Genomic DNA, 25,560 nt, shown 5'->3' with positions numbered 1-25,560 from the left:
CTGCTGGCTTGTTGGGTTAATGATGGATGACGGACAGTCTATGCTGCATTTGGGGCCATTACAGCAGTCCTGGTTGTATGAAGAAGCGATGTGTTGTCTTATCCTCTGGGAGCCTCAGTTTCTTCTTCTACAGAATGGGGCTAATTAGTATATATGCCCCATGGAGTTTACACGAATGCATGGGAAAGTGTCAGTAACAAATCTGGTACTGGAAAGATGTTCCATGAAAGAGCTATTATTACAAACCCCAGCCAACCTCTGGGGATAACAGTGTCTTTTCTCCTTTACTTGCTCATCCCAAGCCTCTTACAAAAGACTCAAAAGAGAACTGCTATCTTTCTCCCCATTTCCTGATGCCTCTGCCCTCCAGCCCATAAAGGTGTTGACCAGAGCTAGGCCCAGAAGGAACAAGACCAGCAGGAGGCAGAAACAACCAGAGGTGTAGGCTCTGCCATTTATGGAGCAGGGAAACAGCTCCCCACACAGGTAGGAGGCTTCCAGATGTTCAAATGGAAGTGTCCAGGAACACACAAGCTCTTAACTTCGATTGGCTGTGTGACCCCATACTTGGTGCATTACCTCTCTGGGCTTCAGATCTCCTGTCTGAAAAGTAAGAAAGCTGAACTAGATCCAGGGACACCAAACTCTAATAATTATCAGAGATGACGCATGAAACCTGGTGAGGGTAGTGGTGTTTGTTGTTGTTGTTGTTAATGTAACTACCTGGGTCCTACCAATAGATTTGGTGAATCAGATACAGTCCAGCTATCAGTCCAGAATGTGTAATCAGCTCCAAGGTGAATCTGAAGTGGTGGCCCACAGACCGGGCCAGAGTCAGAGCAACTCGTGGCTCCTTTAGAATCTCATACCCTGGAGATCAAATATGTAAATATGGCAAAGCTTAGATCCCCACTCCTCCCCTTCCCCCCCCCATCCCCAGCCACCTGGTAGTATGAGACCTCTCCTGGGATCTGACTTCAAGTCTTCAGTGTTTCATTTCTTTTCATGTTACACACAGACACACACACACACACACACACACACACACACACACAGACACACACACGAGTTTCTCTCCTTCCTATCCATGTTAGGGAAACCTCTCTTGGTTTCCCTGCACTAAGAATCAAAAAGAGTTGGGCGCCTGTGACTCATACCTTTAATCCTAGCTACTCAGGAGGCTGAGATCTGAGGATCACTGTTGAAAGCCAACCTGGGCAGGAAAGTCCCCAAGACTCTTATCTCCAAGTAACCACCAGAAAATCAGAAGTGGTGCTGTGGCTCAAAGTAGTAGAGTGTTAGTGTTAAATGAAAAAGCTCAGGGACAGTGCCCAGGCCTGAGCTCAAGCTCCGAGATCTGAAAAGAGCTGGGAAGGTGGCTCGGTGGTAGAGTGCTCTCCTCACAACCATGAAGCCCTGGGTTTGATTCCCCAGTACCACCACATACACAGAAAGAGCCAGAAGAGGCACTGTGGCTCAAGTGGTAGACCACTAGCCTGGAGCAACAAGGAAGCTCAGGGACAGCGCCTAGAAGTCCCAGGACTAGCAGAAGAAGAAGGAGAAGGAAGAGGAGGTGGAGGAGGAGGAGGAGGAGGAGGAGGAAGAGGAAGAGGAGGAGGAGGAGGAGGAGAAAGAGGCTCTTCCTGATTCTTGTGTATGTGTATACACACATGCATGCACATACACCAGTCCTAGGGCTTTAACTCAGGGCCTGGGTGCTTTCCTGAGCTTTTGTGCTCAAGTCTCGTGCTCTACTGCTTAAGCCATAGCTCCGCTGCTGGATTTTTTGGAGATAAGAGTCTCATGGACTTTCCTTCCCATGCTGGCTTTGAACCATTATCCTCAGCCTCCTGAGTAACTAGATTTACAGATATGAGCCACCATTGCCTGGCTCCAGTACTCTTCCTTCTCCACACGTGCCATTGAAAACCTTCTGAGTATCTACATTTCCATCTCCTGGGGATCTTGTGCATTGTCATTGAACTGGTTCCTGCCACTTTCTTCTTTGTAACTCCAACAGATGAGATTAGCCATTTGTGTTCTCGGCCTTGGGCTTGGGAGAAATGCCAAAAGGTGGTCAAGAGTCCAAACAGAAAGGTGCATCATAAATACTTTCTTAATCATTTAGAAAGACTCTTATCCTTGCAAAATGGAGATGTGGGGTTCTATTTCCTCTAAGTTACCATAACACCCAAGCCAGAATGGCACAGCATACAACCGTAGGTCCCCTTGGAATCTGAAGAAGGTTCCAAACTCTAAATTTTCCATAAAGTCTCTTCACTGGGAAGGGGGCAAAAGCAGATCTCGGAAAGATCATGCTTGGCAAACAAGAAGCGCAGGAAGGAATCACTTCCAGTGGATGGTACAAGATTTCATCACTGTATTTGTTTTCTCCATGGGAGAGAAGGGTTGGGATTCCTTCTAGAAGGGAGGGGAAGGTATCCATACCCCCTACAGCTCCTGCTCTGGAGCTCGCCTTTGTTTTCATTCCTCCTTTAGTTTTATTTTTGGGAGTGGGGTAGGATGGCCTGCAGGGCAGGAGCTCCCGCTGGGTGACACCCAGCCCCTTCCCTCCCTTTCGCTGTAGTCTGAGCCCAAATTGCTGTAGCAGGGACAGGTGCTCACTTAACCCAGGAGCAGGGGTGGACTCTCTCAAGCAAGGACCTCTTTATCTGGCTCCTGGAAGATGGCCAGGAAGGGAGAGGAAATAATTGGAATAGAATATGGCAGTATTTCTACTCCGTGAGCTATGTGTGAGATGTCAGAGAGAATCTTCAGCTGTCTGACATTACGAGAGAGACCCAAGTCTACCGGCTAGGGAAGGCCTGGCCAGGGTCTCAAGAGGTGGCTGGGCGTCTGTGAGATGTATAACCAGCTTGAAGGGGGGGGGCGCAGGCAAAGAGGAAGGGCAGGAAATACTGAGCAGCCAACTGGTGGCTGGGCTTAGTGAGTTGTTTAGAAAACACTGGAACCTTGCCTTGCTCCGCATCTTTTAAAATGCTGAAAAGACACCAGGAAAGCCATTATTGAACTAACTGCTTTTCCCCTCCAAACAGATGAAGGTCAATTACAAAGAAACATTTATGTTCTGTATAGTATAGAACCAAAGAGGGAACTGCTCTCTCCCTTGACTTGATTCCTGGACCCTCTTATTCCGGTGGGGGCTGAGGAAATTCCAGCACCCCACAAACACAGGGATGGGTGAGGGTCTCAGAGATGATTCAGAACACAGTCCACCCCAGTGACACCCTTGTTCATCCCCCAGACCCAAGGTTTCCAAGCTCAGATAATTTAGATATCCCACCCCGAGGCAAGCAACCTGCTTGAATGCTTGGGGAGAAGGGTTTTTTTTGCACATGGAGAATCCTTCCTGACAGATGAAAACCATACTGACTTAAAATACATTCACCCACTGGCCAAGCACTTAAGACTTCCTAAAGCACCTACTGTGTGCAGGGCTCTAGACTATGTATTGGTGCGGTTGAACTGAAAATAAGCATGGCCCTTGTATGGATGGCTGTTTTAAAAACCTGCTATGGGCCAGACATTCTCCTGAGCCTCCTGCCGACATGACCTCATTCATTGTCACAGAGCTGTCCTGACAAGCAGGCAAGCAACTGTTCTCCATCCATACATAAATACAAGAAAACTCAGAGAGATTAGATTCTGGCCCAAGGTCACCCAGCCAGGAAGCGATCTGGCCAAAAGCTGAGCTCAGGTCTGTCAGAACAGGCCATACCTGTTCCTCAGCTCCTAGGAGATGCCTGGCCTTTCTTGCTCTCTGATAGCAACCAGCTGTCATAGCAAATGTCCTCCAGAAAACCCACAGCCACCCTGCCAAAAGGCAATTCCGCTGCCTCCATTGACAAACCACAGAGAGTTCTGAATAAAGACCAGCCCGTGTTATGTCTGGACAGGACACTCACGCTCAAGCTCAGAATGAAATCGGTCACACTCCCACATCGTAGATGCTAAGGCATCTCAGGTCTTTGTATTTGACTGCTCACCCAACCCAGAGGAAAGGGGTGTGGGGGTGGACAGTTCCTGGCCCGTATTCTAGGGGTTTGAGTTCACATCTTTAATCATGCATTTGTTCACTGAGTATAGATTTGTTGAGTTGCTACTATGTGCAGGCATTTTCCTGGAGAAAGAGTAGTGAGCAAAAGAGTTAAAGGTCCATGTAATTTACTTCTAGTGGGGAATACAGATTTTTTAGAAAACACCAAGTCCAAGCTGGGCGCCTGTGGCTCATACCTACAACCTAACTACCCTCAGGAGATCTAAGGATCACAGTTCAAAGCCAGCCCAGGCAGGAAAATCCATGAGACTCTTACCGAGCGGTGACTGGAAATGGTAGAGTGAAAAGAGCTCAAGGACAGCGCCCAGGACCTGAGTTGAAGCCCCATGACCAACAAAAAAATGAAAACAGAACAAAACAGAAAGCCACCAAACCTAACATGAATGTGGATTGAGATAAAGTGACTTGTTCTTGCTCCATACGTGACCGCAGCACCCTAACCTGTAAACATCTGGACTGGAAAATGCCACTGCACCCAAGCCTGTGTGTGACAATAATGAAATTGCTTTCTCCTACATCCTGGGACGTGTCTCAATCTCCAGCTTCCTGGCCACGTGTGACAGTAATAGACTAATGGCTACTAATTATTAGGACTGTGCCACTCCATGCTGGGTGTCTTTCCCCACAGCCTCCCTTGGGCTCCTCTCCTGGATTTATAAAGTGCCTGCTATCACTGTCCGCAGCCCACAGATGAGGAAGGGAAGCTCCAAGCTGCTGTGCCTCAGCTCAGCCAACCGGTCAGCGGGGCTCGGCTTCGCACGCTTGTTGAAATCCTTTAAAATAGAGTTTACTGCCATGCTAAAGTACATGGCTTAGAGGCCGAACTTAGCACCCAGCGTGAGACCTGAAGAAGGTCAAAATGGGCCAAGGTCATGCCAAGCTCGCTGGCATTCGTGGGCATCGGCCCCCAGGGCTCATGCCATCAGGCTGGGCAGAGATCCAGGTGGCAAGTGGTCAGAAAAGAGGTGGGGGTTGTCACGACAAAAATTGCATCTCTAGTTCATACAGTCAGGCCATGTGTTGTTCCCTTCATTGTAGGGGTCTTCTCTCTATTCCAAGACATGAATCTCGCGTCAGGATCCACCCTTGTGATTGTGCTCAGCACTTTGAAATTTACCTTACCACAAGTGTTCTGGGACTTTTTGTTGTTCTTGTTCCATTGGCTACTTTGGTAATCTAATCAAGCAATCCTCACAGTAAACATGCAAACCAGTTCTACTGAGGTAACAGTTGTTATGTGGAGAAACAAATTTGTTGTAGACTTAGAAAAGAAAGTCCCTCCTTAATATATTAAACCAACAAGATCTGGGAATGAGTCAAATAAATAAAAACCATAATTTTTAGGTGGTGACGGGTGGAAATATTTCATGATATCTTCAAGGACAGTAATGGGATGCCATAAATCTGACTCTGTAGTGATAAAAAAACCGTTGCTGATTAGCCTATGTTTGGCTGCCTACATTTGGTAACTTTCAGCCAGAGGTTCATGTTGGTTTTGTTTGAAGTATTTTTACTTCCCCCCATTCAAATTCATAGATTCGAGTAAAAACCTGGCCTTAGTGCAATCGAGGGAATGAAAATTCCTAGACTTGTTTTCTTTACTAAAAATAAGTAAGATAGTCTTAGGTCTATAGACAGTGCCACCATACTTTATAGTCTGCAAGTTGCCTACATCAACTTGTTTATTATCAAGTGATGCCGGTAGACTTTTCTTAAATCAGAAGAAAAAACTGAAGAAAAATATTCTGTCCTTTCCTGGCCCCAAATTCACATGCATTCAACTCTTCTCCTCTTTCCTCCGGTAGTAGTTACAGGATTTCTCGTGTACCCTTCCAGAAGTATATGCATATGCACATACATGAGTATACTTGAGTGGGTGTCTGCTCATGGGTGGCCCCATTCTCTCTCTTCCTTTTTTTCTGGTCATGGGGCTTGAACTCTGAGCCTGGACGCTGTCCCTTCAGCTCAAGGCTACCCCTATCCCTGGGCCTGGGTGCTGTCCCTGAACTTTTCAGCTCTAGGCTATCACCCTACCCCTTGAGCCACAGCCCCACTTCCAGTTTTCTAGAGTTTAATTGGAGGTAAGACTCTCACTAGCTTTGAACCACAATCCTCAGATCTCAGCATCCCGAGTAGCTAAGATTACAGGTGTGAGCCACAACACCCAGCAGAAGGGTCCTGTTTTATTGACCAATTTCACAAGGGATTGCCCTTCAAGTTACTTTTTATAGTTTACTGCTGTAAAGAATACCACAGTGGATAAACAGGCATGTATGTGCTTACACACTCACGATAGACCCAAGCAGAGTGACCCCTGTCTCTACCTGCCAAGAAGCTAGGATTATAAGCTTGAACCACTGTGTGGGGGGGGGGGCGGGGGAGTGAGTGTGTATGGTCTTCCAGGGACTTGAACTCAGGGTCTGGGTGCTTCCCTTTGCTTTTATTGCTCAAGGTTATCACTTTACTCCTTGAGCCCATACCTCCACTTCTGACTTCTTTTTTTTAATTATAGTTAATTGGGGGTAAGAGTCTCACAGAATTTCCTGCATTGGGCTGGCTTCATACTGCAACTCCTGATACCAGTCTCCTGAGTAGCTAAGATTACAGGCATGAGCCACCATACCTAGTACACCATTATATTTTTTAAGCTATTAAATTACCTACCTTGATGGGTAGAATGGAATTTATTAACTCTTCTTTTACATCCTCTGTATATTTAATGTGTTGCAAGGAGTAAACATTCTATTTGTAATCCAGAACACAAAATTAAGAGGATGTAATAGAATGCTAATTAGGTACCAATAGAATTTTTAGTCGGGTCGTTACCCTGCTTTATCATTTTGAAACCGTGACTGACCTCAGCAACAAAAAGTTGCTGTGCTTAGCTTCTCATCTGATTTCCCTCGTATCCTGGTCTCTGCTAACCAACCCTGCAACACTGAGATGGTAGTTTGGTCCCTTCAACTGGCCATAGCCTGCAGAATGTTACCCACCATGACAGTGATAAGGCCCAACGGAGAGTCATCACACTTGATGATGCTTGCTGTTCCACTCGGTGAAATCTTCCTGGGTTTCAAACAGTGAGCCATCTGCCTTCCCTTCTCACCTGTGGTGAACACTCTACCACAGATATTTTCCCTTAATACCCCATGCCTGGGGCCAAGAATGTGGCTTGGCGAGTGCTTGCATAGTTATGCATGAAGCCCCCAGTTCCATTGTCAGTACCAGATAAACAGAAAAGGCCTGAGGTAGTGCTGTGGCTCAAGTGGTAGAACAATAGCCTTAAGCAAAGGAAGCTCAAAGATAGTGCCTAGGCCCTGAGTTCAAACCCTAGAACTCACTCTCTCTCTCTGTCTCTCTGTCTCTGTCTCTCTGTCTCTCTCTCTCTCTGTCTCTCTCTCTCTCTCTCTCTGTCTCTCTCTCTCTCTCTCTCTCTCTCTCTCTCTCTCTCACACACACACACACACACACACACACACACACACACACAGACTTATGGGCTAGACTTGTGGCTCAAGTGGTAGAGCACTTGTTTAGCAAGTGAAAGGCCTTGAATTCAAACTTCAGTAGTGCGAAAAAAATTATAAAGCGTTTAGATAAAGGGGAAGATCTCTAGCAATTTGACCCTGGAGGCCTGGGGTCTCAGAAGTGCCTGACACCTGGGTGACCAGTCAACTCCTGCTCTATTTTTTTTTGGCCGGGCACCACCCTATCGCTGGGCATCCAGGGGAAAGCAAAATTAAAAATAAATAAATAATAAAAGCAAAACACCCAGAGTATGTAAACAGATTTGCTCTTCCACCCCAAGGTCCACACCTGTGGCTCTAAGCTGTGCCTTCAACTAACAACCCAATTTGAAACCAGAACAAAATAAGAGGCAATCCCTTTGCCCCTCCCCGGGAAAGCAGTCTAACATGCTTGGCTGGAGACGTTCATAAAGATGACTTCTCCCAGCATCCATGCTGGTACCAACACCACCTGTTAACTGCAAAATTGAAACAGTCCCCAGAAGACGCCAGCCGCACACATTGAGAATGCACTTGAACGCCACTCTGGGAGAAAGGACTTGGCCCCCATGGAACGAATTCCACCAGGGAAAGAGGCCTTCTGGAGGGGAAGTCAGGGAGCCCGCTGGCTCAGGGGTGGCTTGTAATCTTGTCCTTGAACTGCGGCTCTGGAGGGAGAGGCTGAGCTATTTTCAGATGATACTAAATCTAGAGGTGTTAGAAGCAGCAGCCAGGACAGGCACAGACACGGTGACCTTTGACCCACTGTCACAGCCTCCTGAGTCAGGAGTTAGAAAAGTCTCACCAAGTAAGCTTTTGCTGACTTGTGTCTCCATCGCTGCTGTAATCCCCCTGTCCTTTCTGCCCTTTTTCTGTCTCCCTCTTCCTTCCTTCCTTTCTTTTTTTTCTTCCTTTTTTTTTTTTGTACTATTGGACTTGAACTCAGGGCCTTTTCTTTTTTTTTTTTTTTTTTTTTTGCCAGTCCTGGGCTTGAGCTCAGGGCCTGAGCACTGTCCTTGGACTTTCTCAAGGCTAGAGCCCTACACTTGAGCCTCAGCACCACTTCCAGCTTTTTTTCTATATATGTGGTACCAAGAAATCGAACCCGGGTCCTCGTGCATGCTAGGCAAGCACCTTAACCACTAGGCCAAACTCCCGGCCCGAACTCAGGGCCTTTTCTTACTTGGCAGGTGCTCTAGCACTTGAGCCATGATCTCCTTCCATCTCCCAGCTCTTTTTGCTTTAATTTTTTGTTTCAAGTAAGGTCTCACATTTCTCACCCAAGCTAGCCTAAATCTTGATCTTCCTACTTTTAGGTCTCCTGAGCAGCTGAGATCACAGGCATGGACCGTTATCCCTAGGTTTTTGTTGTTGTTGTCATGATGTTGTTGTTGAGATGAGGTGTCACTCACTTTTCCCCGGGCTGATTTTGGAGGGTGTTCTTCCCAGTGCCACCCCAGCAGCTGTGGTTACAGTCAGGAGCCACTGCACCTGGCCTCGTCCCTCTCGTCAGTGATGACACCCTTTCCTCAGAGGCACCCTCCTTGGCTCTTCACGACTCCCGTTGGAGTGACAGCTTGGAGTACTAGAAAGAACCAGGACATAGACATCAGGCAAATTCAGGTCTGAGATAAATTGCCTGAAATGTGATTATTCTTGTAAAACAGGAGCTCTGGGCTGAGGCTGACTTTGCCTCCCAGGGGACATTGGGTCCTGTCAGGAGTCTTCGTTATTGTCAGGCTGGCTGTGGGCCTTGAGCAGCTATGGGGAGGGCTAAAGAGGAGGGGCTGCTACCCATGCCATTCTATGTGGGGCCACCTACCCACACACACATGCACACACACACCCCAGGAACAAGTTCTGCTATCCTTCATAGAGCCAGCACATGAGTCTTTTTCATGTGTCACCATCCCTACATGATGTCTTTGGTTTCCATTCAATTGTCCCATTTCAATAGAAAGTGTGAGCAGAGAGCTGGGGATGTAGCTTCATGGTAGAGTGCTTGCCTAGCATGCATGAAGCCCTGGGTTCAGTTCCTCAGTACCACCTACACAGAAAAAGCCAGAAGTGGCCCCGTGGCTCAAGTGGTAGAGTGTTAGCCTTGAGCCAAAGAAGCTCAGAGACAGTGCCCAGGCCCTGAGTTCAAGCCCCAAGACTGGCAAAAAAAGAAAAGAAAAAAAAAAGAAACAAGAAAGTGTCATCAGAGGCATGTCTCAGAAAATCTACTTGTTAAATCAAAACTTTTACTAAAAATGTAAAATTTGAGCCTAAGAGATTAATTGGCAGTTTTCCCTCAAAATCAATTCCGTGGCAAATAAATTGAATCAACACTTTCAGCCACAAAATGTGTTCATTTAAACCACAAGTATTCCTTCCAGCTAAACAAGCCCAGGGATTGGCTTGGCAAGAGGTAAATAAATAAATAAATGAGGCACCCTCATTAAGAGGATGTTCAAGGGAGGGGCTTCTGTTCACCAGGACTGGCTCTCCAGGGCTAGGGAAACCACAGAAGTAAGGCAGAACATGAGGAGGAGAGAAGCCAGGGCTCCTGTGTTGCTGGTTCACCCCGGGCGGAGGGAGAGCCAGGAACCAGAGCTGGGCCTTTTGCTGCTCAGAGAGCATCCAGAATGAGTGGCGCCACCAGTGTCCCTGCGTGTGCCCCCAAACCAGCTGTGGCAACGGTTGCTGGCATCCGTGGGAGTTAGATGACAGTTCTTGGGTCCCAGCCCAGAGTAATGAAATCAGAACCAGGAGGTGCAGCTCAGGCTGTCTGGGTTTCCTCGAGCCTCCCAGATGGCACACACTGGGGCACACTCAACTTTGAGGACCAGCCAGGCGCCAGTGGCTCATGTCTGTCATCCTAGCTACTCAGGAGGCTAAGATCCGAGGACCATGGTTCAAAGCCAACCCCGGGTGAGAAAGTCTGTGACACTGATCTCCAAAAAGCCTGAAGTGGAGCTGTAGGTCAAGTGTTAGAGCACTAGTGTTGAACCAAACAATCAACTCAGGGAGAGAACCCAGGCCCTGACTTCAAGCCCCAGGACTAGCACAAAAAAAAAAGTAGGAGGAGGAGGAAAGGAAGGAAGGAAGGAAGAAAGGAAGGAAGGAAGGAAGGAAGGAAGGAAGGAAGGAAGGAAGGAAGGAAGGAAGGAATTGTTTGAAGACTGGATAGGGCCGTCTCACTGCCCCTTTGTCTGTCCCTGCTATGGCTGGTAACTTTCCTGTGTTGAATGCACTTTCTTTTAATTTTGACAACTCAGATATGAGGGAGACAATGCTATGTCCAAGATGAGAGAAAAAAAATTAACAACTTAACCAGAAAGAGAACTTCAGGAAAGCTCTGGAAGCCCGGTCTGCCCCCTAGGTTGGCCTTCTATGTATCCTTCCTAGGGTCTTAACAGTGGACCAAACTATGGCAGCCCCTGCCCTCCGTGATGCCCCAAGGTGGGAGTAAATAATCACTGTCAAGACTTGGTACCCTCAGCCTATCTTGAAGTTTACCTGGCCTCTACCAGGGTTATGCATCCAGCATCTCCATACTGCCTCCCAGAGGCCAGAGCCGGCCATTCTAATCCTACCAGCTGGGTGCTTGCATTTCTCAGCTGTAAATCTGTTCTGATAAAACATCCCTATTAAGATTGTTCTGAGAATTAGATGGGACAACAAACCGGAGCCATCTAATCTCAGTCCCTGGTGCACAGCGTAGACTAATCAGCTCTTGGTTCTCCTCCATTGTGCCCCTAACAGATCAGCATTTATTCTGAAAGGGTTCTCTGGCAGTCCTGTTTCTTGACCAATTAGCTAAAATGATGAGCTAGTCCTCAGGGAGGGGTTCATTCATCATCATGGGTTTTTTTTTTATGTTTGCCTCCAAAAGAATGTCTGAATTGCAACTAGGGGCCCTTCATCTTCAAAGGGAGTGTTGGAGACTGTGGACAGCCAATGAGGAGAAACTTTGCTATCACCCTTTCCTACATCCCTGTGCCCCCCAATCCCATGATGCTGGAGTCAGTGGTCACTGGCCCCCAAAGAATGAGGAACAGGACAAAAAGGGGAAGTACATATCATTAAGGCCACAATTGGCATTGAAAGAAAAGATGGAAAACACTTCCCCCCCACACCCCCCCAGACATCTGGATTTCTGGCTAGGTGTGAACAGTGCAAAAAAAATAGGAGACAAATCAAAGACTAATGGGTCATTTGCCAACATTTGATACAATTGCTTGGGATCTGCGTAGTTGAATGTAATAAGGCTTCATTAAAAAGTGGTTATAACCGCTAATAAGACCCTAATTAAATTAGCTTCCGCTGGGCAAGCTGCTTGTAAGTTCCGAATTTGGTTATTAGCTGCTGTTGGCATAACTGCAAGGTCTCGGTGATGCCTAGAAAGCAGGCCAGGCTTGCACAGGAAACACCTCTGCATTTGGGGGGCAGCCAGTCCTGTCAGCCTCAGGTCACCCCAAAATCACGGTGACAGCCAACATGGAAATCCCAAGTAGGCCCTGGACAATGTGAGAAAGAAGGAAGGGAAGTGTCATTTCACTGATGAGGATTGAGTGGTGCTAAAGCTCCCGTAGTAAAGGACGTGCTTCCCCTTGCCCCTCCCTTCTAGTTCCACCATGTCACAGGTAAACCTAGATCCTGGAGCTATGGGTAAAGACTCCCATCGAAACCAGAAGGGCTGGATTCTTGTGAGGAACAAGGAACACTGCCTTGGAACTGGGCAGGGGAGGGGGGGCTCCATTCCAAATACAGCGTGGCGAGAGGGTGTTGATACCAGAGAGTAGATTGGGCTTTGTGGATGGAAACCAAGAGGACACACCAGCCCAGTGCCAGGCTGGGCCCTTGTGTCCCCACCGCTGAGCTAGGTGCATGAGTACATAATGTTCACAACTCTTCCCACGGTACAGTTAAGAAAATCAAGGCTAAGGAACCTACAAAGATTTCTTCCAGTTCTTTGGGCTCCCAGATGGATCTGTTGCCCTCTTCATCTCATTGACTTTTATCTCCACCAAAGTAGGCTCCTCTATGCCTTTCATCCTCGATCCTGCATTCAGCAGCTTGAAAATGTTGGCCGTCCATCCTCATTTCCTGCAGTTAACTCCATTTCTTCCAGTGGTCTCCATTTTCAGTCTTTTTCTTTAATACACTGGTGTTTCAATTAACACTAAAGCTATTCATAAATGAGGGACCTGGCTAGGGCTCTGCTTCTTTTCAGCAAGCAATGGGCTCTTTACGCGTAATGAAGTTTAATGCTCACTATAAATCCAAGGAAGAAATGAGTGAGCAAAACTAAAATCACCTCAGCCTAGAGTTGGACCACGTTACCAGCGTAAGAGCACTGTAACTGCCGCATGCACTCTGTCATTGAAAAAAGGCAGGTGGCGATTAGCCCCCAATCTAAACTAACCCCAGGACATGTCTGGGAGAGCAGGTTGTGTTTTGTAGCTTTATAGAAGCTCCTCCACACTGAAGCTGCCCGTCACAAAGGGAACTGAGCTGCTCAATTCTATGGCTGTTGCAACACTACACTCACTATGGGTTTCACAGAGATTCAACTTGGGATCCTGGCTGCACACCCACTTTTTGTATCTGAAATTCCTGATAACTTTCATCCTCCAGGCACACAGAGTTCCCTGGGGTCCATCAGGACAGAATAAATGGTGTGAACTCTGGGGCCTCTGGGCACTGTCCCTTAGCCTTTTCTCTCAAGGCTGGAGCACTGCCTATTGAGCTACAGCTCTACTTCCTACTTTTTAATGGTTTAATTGTACCTTAAGTCTCATGGGCTAGTCCTGCCCAGGCTGGCTTTGAACTGAGATCCTCAGATCTCAGCCTCCTGAAATCAGCACCAGTGCTCATCTCGGGATGTCTTTGTGAAAGACCTGCTTTTCTGCACATGTCCCAACCACCTGCACCCAATGCTTCACCTCTTGACCTCAAGATTCGTACCCCAGCACTCAGGAAGATTGAGAGGCAAGAAGACTGAGACCAGTCTGGGCAACTTATCAACTTGTCTCCAAAAACAGCCACAAAAAAAAAAACAAACCCTTCATTTGAGTTCCTCAGTATTTCAACAAGACAGATGAGACACCTCTCATTTGTGACATGAAGAGAAAGGAATCTTTATAAAAAATGGTCACTCAGGGACTTGAGGGTGTGGCTTAAACGGTAGGAAACCTGCCTAGCAAGTGTAAGGCCCCGTGTTCAAATCTCCTATGGCTGAGGGGGTGATGGAGTAAAAAGAACTTGCCACTCACAGTATGAGATGGACCCCACAGCTCACACCTGCAACCCTAGCTACCACCTGACCTTTTAGGGTTCAGACACCATAAACCACTGAAAGAGAAACTGAGAAGAAGGCTGAACTAATGAATCCCCATCCTCAGATGTTCGTTTTGGCCAGATTGTTCCAACAGCTCTGCACATCAGAAGCGACTAGAACAAAGCATCCGGGCCCTGTAAAGATCCCGGCGGCTCACCCCTGAGATCAAGAGCTAAGATCCAGAAGACCCAGGTTGAAGCTCACCGGGACAGAATCTTCATCTCAAAATAATAACCAGCAAAAAGCTGCTCTGTAGGTGCCACGAAATGCCAGCCGAGCAATTGTGCAGTCCTGAGTTCAAATCCTGATACTGTCCCAAAGAAGGAGGAGGCAGCATTTGGCATGTGGGCAGGTCAAGACCCCCTCCTCTGTGCCATCCTCCACCAGACCAGCAAGACCTCAGAGCTGATGGACAGGTCGGTCCAGGTCTTTCCTCAGGAGATGTCTGCAAGGCTGCAATTTTCATCTCCTCTGGCATCTACCAGTTTATGGTTCTCAAAACCTCTTCTTGCCAGGTGCTGGTGGCTCACGCCTGTCTCCATAGCTACTCAGGAAGGCTGAGATCTGAGGATCACAGTTCAAAGCCAGTCAGGGCAGAAAAGTCCCCATGAGACTCTTATCTCCACTTAACCTCTCAAAAACTAGCAATAGGGCTGAGCTCAAAATGGTAGAATGCCAGCCTGCAGCAGAAGAGCTCAGGGACAACATCCAGGCCCTGAGTTGAAGCCCATGACTAACAAAACAAAAACCAACCAACCAACAAACAAACAAAAAATCTCTTTCTGATCAGCCACCCCTCTACCAAACCTCTCATATCCCTCCTGCAATAAGTAGATTAGAGAGTGCTAGGGTAAGGGAAACAGGCCCAGGGTCTTGTCTACCGAGGTGATACGATGCTCAGTAGATAACTCCATGTGCCCTCCTTGGCCTGAGCCACGGGCATCTGGGAGGAATGGGCTGTTTGTCCATGGAAACGCAGGGACGCTCTGAGAATCGAAGGTGGAATATCTGGTTCCAGCCTGCAGACCGAGGAACTGGCCAGCCTGAGTGAGCTGCCCTTTTGGGGTGACCCAGTGGAGAATTTAGTTCCATCCTAGCGGGCAGGCCAGACTACCAGGAGACACACATAAAGAAGGCAGACAACTCCTCCGAGTAGAGGCTGAGCTGTCCCGGGCCTGCCAGCTCTGGCATCTGCTGGTGCAAAAGACCCCCTCATCCTAGCCCCAAATACAGGGAGGGCTCTTTACCCTTCTGTTGCCTGGCTTAGCTCCATCTTTCCATCCCCACTTAATCTTTTCCCCTAACTTACCAAGACTTACTGCATGGACTAGAAACATGGCTCAAAATATGGCTTGAGCATAAAGCCATGAGTTCATTCCCCACCGGTGCCGCTACTACACACATTTACCATCCTTTCATTGCTGTGCTTGGAACTGGCTATCTTTACATCGTAGAAGAGTTCGTAAGTTAAGCATGGCTCCTCTCTCCATCTCCTTTTATGCTCAGGACCTACGTTCATGGGACCTCGATAGTCTCATAATCCTCACTTCTCCTGAGCTTGGCTGGTGGGAGCTCTTGTGTTCACTCTCACACCCGGAGAGCTTCCTTGTCTCCTACACCTCTACCCATTCCCTGGGGAAAACTACTGTCCTTTCCCCAAATTTCCTTCTTGGTTGGTTGGTGGATGATACTAGATGTCTTGTCCAGACATGTGCCTGTCTCTAGATCTCCCTTTGTCTTATTTCTCATCATAGCTGGGATGACGGTTTCTACTGCTGAAATGGAGTCTCACTCACTGACTTTTTGTCTAGGCTGGCCTCAAGCCACGCTCCTCCCAGTCTCAGCCCTCCATGTGGGTAGGATTGCACGCAGGAGCCGCCAGTGCCCAACTTCCAATTTCCTCTTGGTAGCTGGTTTATCAGGTCAAAATGGCAGGAGATGAGAACACAGGAACTTAGGGTTATCAGATAGGTCTGAGACTCTGGGCTACGCCTCAGTTTTACCATCTGTACGCTGACACAGTTAACGGTACCACCCACCTGGAATGTTTGGGGTTCTGAATGAGAAAAATCACATCTAGGGTTAGTTTCAGTGCTGCCCCTCCCCCCCCCGCAGGTCTGCTCTCAACAGGTAGTAACTGCTTTGCTATTGTTGTTGTTCTTACTGCTATTAAATGTAGATCCCCACCATGTTCTCTTTTCTTTGAAAATATCATAAACGCCAAGTCCACGTTTAATTATAGTTAGTCTTCAGTAGTTTCCACCATCTCTGTAACCAGGGCACTGGGAACGAAGTTGGATTCTAAAGCGCTAAATAAGCTGGAAATGGTCGTATACACCTATGAGCCCAGCTACTCAGGAGGGAGAAGTAAGAGGCTCCCAGTCGAGCACTGGTGTGAGGAAAAGCACAAGACCCTAACTGAAAAATGAGCTACAATGCTAAATGACTGGGAATGTGGCTCAAGAGATGAAGCATTTGTCTATCGAGCACAAGGCCCTGAGTTCAATCCCCAGTACAGCCAGGGAGGGAGGGAGGGAGAACTGACGTTCCAGGCCCTGAGTTCAATCCCTAGTATGAGTAAGAGCAGGGCAGGGCAGGGCAGGGCCCACTTAAAGTTCCAGGCTTCTCTGAAACACACCTGTCCTGTTGCCCTTTCACCCCCGCCCACTAGGGGGTGCTAGATCTGGTTCTTCCAGCTCCTCTCCTCAAAGTATGAGAAAACGGTTCATTTGTGCAAAAGTTTCTTCTGAACACCACAGTGTGGAATAGCACCCCTTCTCTCGGCCTGTCCCCCATCTCCTCACGTCTGTGCGCGCTCATTACAACATGATTTCCTTGTAGACTTCCCCATACCAAGTTTCCAATCTGAAGACGCCAATCTGGAGCAGCGCTGAGTGCCAGTAGTTCTGGGTCAGGCTTGAGATTGAGTCTTGTGTCCACCCCGCTCCTTGTGTAACCTTGAACATTAGACAGCTCCCTTTATCCCTCTGCGCTGAGGCCTGGAGCGGACGTAAACACTGGGTTGCTTCATGTGCTGTGGGAAAGGGGAGGGGAGCTGTCCAGGTTCTCTGGGTCCACGGTTAATCTCTCTTAACTTTTTGAAGGAGCTAGAACTGCGATCCTCCTCTCTTCACCTCCCAAGTAACTGGATTACAGACATGCACCACCCTACCTGACTCGCCCCAGAACTGTGTACTCTGACTTAGAACCGGGGCTCATTCTATGGCATCCCATAGGCCTAGACTGAGAGGCAGGATGAAGCTGAATTTGGCTAGAATCTGGAGAGTGGCGTGTAAAGAAAGCCATTTCATTCCACAGTACTGTAGATGGCACGGGCCTGGTCCCCAGGTGTTGGCCTCTTAAGGAGCACCAGGTCCCCGACTGGGTGGCACGGGGGTGGGGCCGAGCCCAGAGCCTTCCAGGAGTCCCAAGCCAACCTAAACATGGAAGAGAAGTCTGGACCTAGGAAGGGTTTTGATTCCTCACAGCCAAAGGACGGAACAAAGGGATGAGTCAGAAAGAGTGAGAATGAGTAAGCAACCAGCTGCGGGGAGGAGGGATGAAAGACCTTACGCTGAGTCTGATGGCTTAAGTGGCCAATCTTGCCTTTCTACCATCTGCCTCCCGAGGCTGGTAATTGTGCCTGTTCCCTGGCAGTTCTTTCATCCTGGACCCCTGGGCCTCACAGCCCACCAGTAGCCTGTCTTGGCAGAAAGTGCCCTGTGCCTATTTGTTCTAGGCTCAAAGGAACTTGGGCTGGCAGGAAATGCCTTTGTACCTCTGCCTGACTCCCCATCCCACGTCCAGAGGGTGAGCATGAAGTTTGGAGTCTGAGAGGGAGGCCACGCTAGCTGGCATGCCTCCCTTGATTTCTACCTGACAAACTTAAAACAACGAGTAAAAACTCCGAATTCAGCATGACTGAGATGCAAAGAGTCTGTGAGACTCTTCAGTTACCATCCAAAAGCTAGAAGTAGAGCTGTGGCTCGAGCTAGAGCACTAGCTTTGAGCATAAAAGCTCAGGACCAAGCCCTGAGTCAATAGAATTGACCCTTCCATCTCATGCTCCCACTACACAAATGCAGCCCAGTATTAGCAGAACTGCTGGAAGGATTGCATGTTTGTAAGCATAATACCTGGTAAATGTTGGAAAACAGTAGCTCTGCTCATAATTACTGTTTATAGTATTTGCTCTGAAACCTAGCATGGGCCCATTTGCCCCAAAGGTTCTATATTTATTGGACAAGTTCATGATCTCATTCCAGGGTCAAGAGGCGAATGAAAATGGAAAAACCTCGAAGGGAATTTCCAGATCCAAGGAAACTTTTTTCTTATTTTACAAAGTTTGTAACATGTTTGTCAAAAGCTGAAAGAATTCGCAACTACTTAGAATATTTTTCTGGTTTTTATTGAGCCAGACTTTTTTCAGATGGGGAAAACATGGCTTGGCTGGAGGTTATAACCAAATGTTCCTAAGAAAAGCCACCTTGGAGGGGGGGAAAAAAAAACAACAAAACCTTTCAATCTAGTTACATGCTGAGCAAAATAGTTTTACCACCTCCTTCTTCCCCTGAGGTCCTGGGCTTGCTTGATGCTATTATTTCATAATAAATCAAATGTATAATGCTGGAGCCTCAGAATGACAGGGCCCAGAGGGACGCCACCCACATCAATACTGGCTCTAGTGACTGGACAGACCATGGCATCAGTCCCTGGCTGGCTCACTGCTTCACTCCTCTACCAAAGCTAAGGAATCTGTTAAGAGTAAGATTTTGCACACTTTGCCTTACAGTAATAATAATAATAATAATAATAATAATAATAATAATAATAATGGTATAGAGGTCACAGGTCATAGGCTGCTGGACTTTTGTTTTTTCTTTTTTTTCCTTTTTGCCAGCCCTGGGTCTTGAACTCAGGGCCTGAGCACGAAGTTAAAAGCAATTATTAAGGATCCGATCCACAAAGGCTCTTTGGATTTAGGTTTTACAGGACAATCGCTGGAGTTTTCCCCCATTACAGACGTAGTATCTATATGGCAAGGGGTGGGGGAGGGCCGATTGGGAAAAAACCACCAAAAAGCCCAGAGAAGGAAATTCACCCCAACCCTCCCTCCTCCGGGCTGAGAAAGCAGTGTGTGGTGCAGTCAGGTGAGAATCCTCGGCCAGCTCTCTCTGTCCACCAAGGAGCACCACATTCTGCCTTCCTGTGAACCGAGTGGGTAGGCGCTGTCAGGGTTCCAGTCCTTGGGGGGGGGGGGAGTTTAGCATGGGCAGGGGGAGGAGCAAAAGAAATAGACTAGGGAAAGGTGGGTTCCAGAACACACACTGCCTGCTGTGTTCCTAGGTCCCTTAGGACCCCCTGCCATTCCGCAGAACAAGACCTGGCTGGGTGTCCAGGGCGTCCCCCATCCTCGTTCAAGCCTAAGAGGTCAGCACCTTCCCTAGTTAACTATGGCTTTGGAGCGCAGACCCTGGCAGCAGACAAGGCCTTCATGGTGAGCTGGTGAGGGAGAAGGGATCCACACGGGCCTGCCAGGGTCCCACGCTGCCCCCGTGTGGTGGGTCTCGGGAGCCCGGCCACGGCATCTTCCTGGACACTCTTGAAGTCTGACCATCAAAATAAAGGGGAGGGGAAACTGAGGCCAGGGTGGGAGAGTAATTGGCCCAAAACGATTCAAGAAGTAAACTTACAGTCTATCCTATGATCTACAGTAATGACAATTAAATGGCTAAATTTCCACTAATGCAGAGATGACTGAGTGGCAGGCACGAGTCCCCAGAGGATTGCTGAGGAACGGGCATGGAGCTCAAGCCCCACACCAGGCCAGTCGCTTACTGCTGGCATTAGCTAGCTCCGCTTTACTGAGAAGGACCTGAAGTGGGGCCTTCTGTCTATCCATCCCAGCAAGGAAAAGGAGTCACCAAGGAAACCAGGCTGCTTGCACACCTCTCAACCCAGGGGAGATCGAGGCAGGAGGGTTGAGAGTTCAATCCAGAGCCTGGACTCCAAAGAAAATTCAAGGCCAACCTAGGAAGAGGGGGAGTGGGGTGGAGGTTCATTACCAGGGCTGGGGTGGGGCGGGGGCCGAGGTGAAGGGGTTACCCCCACTGGGGTCTATGGGAGGAGAAAAGGAAATGGAATCTGAGTGGGCCAGACTTGGGACTTCCAAGGCTGAAGGAGCCCAGGATTGTGGCTTACTCCTGTAACCCCAACAACTCGGGAAGATTGTGTTCCGAGGCCAGTACAAGCAAAGTTATCAAGACACCATCTCAGCAGATAAGCTGGGCAGTGGGGTGTTTGTTACTCATGCCATCCTGTTAAGTGGAAAGGGAAGATTGCCATTCAGCCCAGCCCAAACAAAACCAGCTGGGGGCAGGGCGGGGGAAGTAGCTAAAGGAAAAAGGCCCAGGGTGTGGCCCAGGGGGCAGAGCACCTGCCTAGCAAGTGCCAGGCCCTGAATTCAAACACCAGTACTGTAAAAGAAGAAAGGGGCAGGGAGGGAAGGAGGGGAAAGCAACTACTGATTCCCCGTATGGGAAGTTATTCTTCGGAAACACTAAACAGTTGAAGAGTCAGGCTTTGTACGGATGCATTTTGTAACAGCTAAAAGCCGAAAATCAGTCCTGTACTGGAGTAACATGAGAGAAGGGTGTTAAGCTGACTGCTGTGTGTGCAGACATTAGAATACAGCGCAGCATGGGAGGGTGTGCTGAGAAAGCACCACCTACCCCAACCCCAGGGGGAAGAATCGTATCAATATTCCAAGCAAAAACGCAAGTCAAGGAATGGCATGTGCAAAGTGACCCCATTTAGAAAAATCGAGAAGGATGAAAGCTAAGATGTTAAGTCTGGTCCCTTGGGTTTCAGTGGAGCGTTTTCACTCCTTTATAGATTTTTTTCTGGTAATATGTAATTTTTAAACTCAGCATGCATCATTTTTGTAATGAAAATATACAAAACTGGAGGGGAAAGGAAAAATAAGTGAAAATAGAGTTTTTCCCTGGGAGGAATTTGCAATCCGGGTGGAAAGCAAGGATCCTGGAAGCCCTGGGAGGTTTATCTATATTAACAAGCAATAAAAGAACAAAAAGAGACCTGTTAGCACATTCTTAGGGGTGCAGAATTTTTTTTAAAGAACCAGTGGGGTGAGGGCATGGCTCAAGTGATAGAGCGTCTGCCTAACAAGCACAAGGTGGTGAGTTCAAGCCCTAGTACAGCCAAAACAAAAAGGTGGAACCAACCTGGCTTGAGTGGAGTTGCTATTAACCATCAGAAAACCAATAAAGTGGTAGAGTGCTAGCCTTGAGCTGAATTGCTCAGGGACAGCGCCCAGGCCCAGAGTTCAAGTCCCATGACCAACCAAAAAAAACAGACTTAGGCTTGAGGGGTGGTCTGTGTTGTATAATGAAAGCCTCTGTCTTCTTGGGGTCCCTAACTCAGGATCAAACCAACTGTGGATTGAAAATATTTGGGGTGGGGAATTACGTCTGTATTTGATCAGTCACGGGCTCTTTCCTGTCTTATTTCATATGAGTTACAGTATAGCAGCAGATTTATATAACCCCTTACCTTGCATTTGGTATGGTGATCTAGAGACAATTTAAAGTATGTGGTAGGATGGATGATACGCAAATCACGGTGTCATTTTGTAGAAAAAAGTGGGGCATCCACAGCGTTTGAAATACTCAGGCACTCCCCAGCCCCATCTCCTGCCGGTACAGAGTTGAACTCACAACTTGGCACTTGCTAGGCAAATGCTCTATCACCCGAGCCACTCCATTTGAGAGAGGGCAAACTTGAGGTTGAGAGCATAATTAACAGCAAGTCCTTAAAGAGATTTCATGCCAGGTACAGGCCATCCATCCTCTGAGGACAAAGAATGGTCTTTTCCTCACATGACCAAACAGCTTGTGGGGCTCAGACCCAAAACATGACCACAAATTCCCAGGAGAAAAGTCACCCCCCACCCCACCTGAGCTGAGTACCTCCCCATGCTGGGCTCTAGGTGTATTCTTCATAGGAAAAGGAAGGCAGAAGCTCTCCCATTTCCATTTTGTAATCCCGGCTACTTGGAAGGTTGAGATGGTATCTGTTTGAGGCCAGTCTGGGGAAAAAGGTTTTCGAGACCCTGACTCAACCAGGGGCTGAATGAGGTGATAACACACGGTGACATCCCTGCTGTGGGGAGGCTGACCTCAGGAGGGTCGCAATATGAAGCCAGCCCAGACAGAAAATGAGAACAATTCCCTCCCAAGGGAAAGAGCTGGGCCTGGAGTTACTCACCTGTCATTCCCAGGGTGAGAAGACCAAAAATCCAACCTTAGGCTAGGGTACAGGGTGAAAGGTACAAAATGTTCTCCCAGCCAGAAGCCCATATAGAGATTGAGACTGGTCTCTATCTCAGCCTCCTGTCATGATCAGTATGTGCATTAATGTCGTTTTCCAGCATTTCAGGGTTATGCACTTTTTTTTGGTATTTTCTCATGTTTCCCAGAAGATCCTCACTGGCTGCCTCTTTTTATGTAAAATCGTATTTTGTATTGGAATCAAATTTCGTTGAAATCCCAGACGTTTCACTTGTCCAAGCCCTCTATTGCCTTTTATTTAAAATGGAAATTGTTTCTAATTTGATGTGAACGTGTTTTGGGATCGAAACTCAGAGAAAGGAGTTAATGGTGTCTCGGAATCGTCTCTGCTCGTCTGTCTGTGCCAGGCTCTCTTCATCCCATTTCCTCTCCCCCGGGTCCATCTGCCCAGCCCCTAGGCAAGCATTCTGTGTTTGGTGTGTGTCTTTTAATTTGAGAATGTTTTTAAACACGCATATGGTTGTTTGGCAAGTTACTTAGCATCGATCTCATGCTGCTTCCCACCTCCTTTTTTCTTTTTTTCCACGAAGCATGATGTAGCTAGGACTTCGTTACTGGAGGAGGTTAGGCTCGCCACCCTGCCCGCTCTGCTTCTGGGGGCGGCGGGGAGGTCGTGCTGGGGCTTCTTTCTCCTCCGCCTGCGGTGGCTGGAAGGCAGCACCGCGGCGGGCACGGGTGGTGCCCTGGACCTCTTTCCTCCAGGCCGGGCGCTCAGGAGGCGGAGCGCCGGGGATCCAGGCTCAAGGCCAGCCGCCCTAGAAGACGGGGAGTGGGGCTGTGGCTCGGGGGTGGGGAGAGGGGATGGAGGAAGGGGTGGGAGGGGCGAGGGGAGGGGGTCCCGGCACCGACTCACTGCGTCTGTTTGTCCGCCCTCCCCCTCCCCTCCCCCCGCAGGCTCCCTGTTCTCCGCCCTGAAGCCCCCCGACGCCGTCTTCAAGGTGGTCTTCTGGCTGGGCTACTTCAACAGCTGCCTCAACCCCGTCATCTACCCCTGCTCCAGCAAGGAGTTCAAGCGCGCCTTCCTGCGCCTGCTGGGCTGCCGCGCCCGCCGCGCCCGCCGCCGCCGCCGCCGCCGCCTCCGCCCGGGCCCCGCGGGGCCCTGGACGCTCGGGCGCTGGCCGCGCGGGGGCTCGCGGCGCGGGGACTCGCTGGACGACGGCGGCAGCTGCCTGAGCGGCAGCCAGCGGACGCTGCCGTCCGCCTCGCCGAGCCCGGGCCGCGCGGGGCCGCCCCCGCCGGGGGGGACGACGCCGGGGACGCCGGGGACCGCGACCACCGCGACCGCGACCGCGCCGCCGGGGCTGGAGCTCCGCGCGCTGCCCGCCGCGCCCCGCGCGCTGCTCAGCCCCCCCGCGCCGCCCGGACGCCGCCCGCTCGCCAACGGGCTGCCCGGCTTCAAGACCAACATGCCGCTGGCGCCCGGGCCCTGCTAGGGCGGCGCGGGGTCGGGGCCGCGGGGCCGCCGCCCCTCCTCCTCCTCCCCCTCCCTCCCGGCACACACCCCCGCCCGCCCGCCCCGCCCCGCCCCGCGCGTCCGCACGCGCCCCGGGAGGACGGCGCCGTGCCGGGCTTCATTAAAGTCCTTGGTCCCGTGCGGCGGCGGCGCTCGGCGTGGTTTGTGCCCGGCGTGCGCGCCCTGCGCTCCGGCCCCGCCCGGACCCCGGACCCCCGGCCCGGGCCGTGCGGGGGAGGGCGGGAGGCGCCGGCCTGGTCTTCACCTCGGACTCCCCCGAGGCCGAGCCCCGGCACCTCGTCCCGTGTGTGAGCCGCCGAGGAACCCGAGCCCCGGCCCCGCGGGGACTTTCCCCGAGCACCCCGGCCGCCGGGAAGGCCGCGTCCCCCCTCCGCCGGCGCAGGCCGCTCCGCGCGGCCGAGACCCGGCTTTCCTGCTGTGTCGAGGAGCCCCGGCCCCGGGGGAGGCCCCGCGTGCGCGCCCGCTGCGGCCCCCCGCCCCGTCCAGCCCCGGGCTCGCGGCCCCGCCCCGACCGCCCGGCCCCGCCCCGGCCGCCCGACCCCGCCCCGACCTCCCGCCCCGTCCCCCGGGCTCGCGGCCCCGCCCCCGGCCTCCCGTCCCCGGGCTCGCGGCCCAGCCCCCGGCCTCCCGGCCCCGCCCCTGGCCTCCCGCTCCCTGCCCCGGCCCCGCCCAGCCCCGGGCTCACAGCCCCGCTCCCGGCCTCCCGGCTCCGCCCCCGGCCTCCTGGCTCCGCCCCCGGCCTCCCGTGCCCGGGCTCGCGGCTCCGCCCCCAGCCTCCCCGCCTCCCGGCCCGCCCCCGGCCTCCCGGCCCCGCCCCCGGCCTCCCGGCCCCGCCCCCGGCCTCCCGCCCCGCCCCGCCGCGCGCGCAGGTCCTGGTGCCGGGCGCTCCGCAGCGCCGCCTGGCGTCCCCCGCGGCGATCCTGTCCCCATGGACGTCACCTGGGGTCGCCCGAGGGCCGGGGCGGGCGCGGGAACCTTCCAGGAGGCCCTCGAGGTGGTGGTCTTGGGGACGGCGCCCCTGTCTGCGGCTTGGGCCTCGCGTCCAGCCGCGTCACCCCGCTCCCTGCCGTTCCAAAGAGCCGGCCCGCCACGAGCACCGGGCAGGCGCAGGACACAGCGGCGCCCAGGTGTCCTCCGTCCGGGGGACGGTGCGCCGCCTGTCACAGATGTTCCCTGGGGGCCGAGGGCCCCGAGGCGGAGTGGGGACGGAGCGCCCGGCCTCCGTGCGCGGGTGCCCCGGGCCTCCAGCCCCAGCCAGACCCAGACCCGGCCTGGAGGATGTGCGGGGCGCCTGCTTCCCGTTAACCACCCAAAAGGCAGACGAGGGGCAGTGGCGAAAGAAGCTCAAGGACAAGTCTGCAGCCCTGGCTAGCCGGGATTGCAGGCACTAAAGTCCGTGAGACTCATCCCCAATTAGCCACTAGAAAACCAGAAGTGGCGCTGTGGCTCCAGCGGGTAAGGCCTTGATTGAAGAGCTCAGGGACAGTGCCCAGGCCCTGAGTTCAAGGCCCAGAACAGGGGGGGGGGGTGAGCAAGCAGCTATTAAGTGGCCTCTTGCATTCATAAGCATTACAGTGTGTGGCCAGCCCTCCAGATATAGAATATCTGCATTTTATCCCCTGTAACCTCTGTCACCTTAAATGAGAAAAAAAAAAATCTTAGATTTCATCACGTTCAAGAGTCCAGAGGTAGGATTGTCCTGGGTTATCCCATCAGGTCTTCTAATAGAGGAGCAAGAAGGGGCTGGGTATGGCAGAGTGACAAGAAAAACAGGACAAAGAGAGACATCAGAAGAAGCTGTGACACTG

General features: G+C 50.8%; 1 protein-coding gene across 1 annotated transcript in view; it reads left to right on the top strand.

Annotated features, from left to right (window-relative positions):
- The window catches only part of Adra1b (adrenoceptor alpha 1B), a 65,153-nt gene extending 41,287 nt beyond the window's left edge, over positions 1-23,866 (top strand). Inside the window, exon 5 of the mRNA XM_090320811.1 lies at positions 23,173-23,866. Within this exon, the coding sequence (XP_090176937.1) occupies positions 23,173-23,711 (539 nt within the window). The 3' untranslated portion in view covers positions 23,712-23,866. The remainder of the gene's footprint in view (positions 1-23,172) is intronic.
- The last annotated feature ends 1,694 nt before the right edge of the window (positions 23,867-25,560 follow it).

The sequence above is a fragment of the Megascapheus bottae genome, chromosome 29 (assembly GCF_031878675.1).
Source record: "Megascapheus bottae isolate mThoBot1 chromosome 29, mThoBot2.hap1, whole genome shotgun sequence".
Lineage (NCBI taxonomy): Eukaryota > Metazoa > Chordata > Mammalia > Rodentia > Geomyidae > Megascapheus > Megascapheus bottae.
This window is presented reverse-complemented; position numbering and strand designations above follow the sequence as displayed.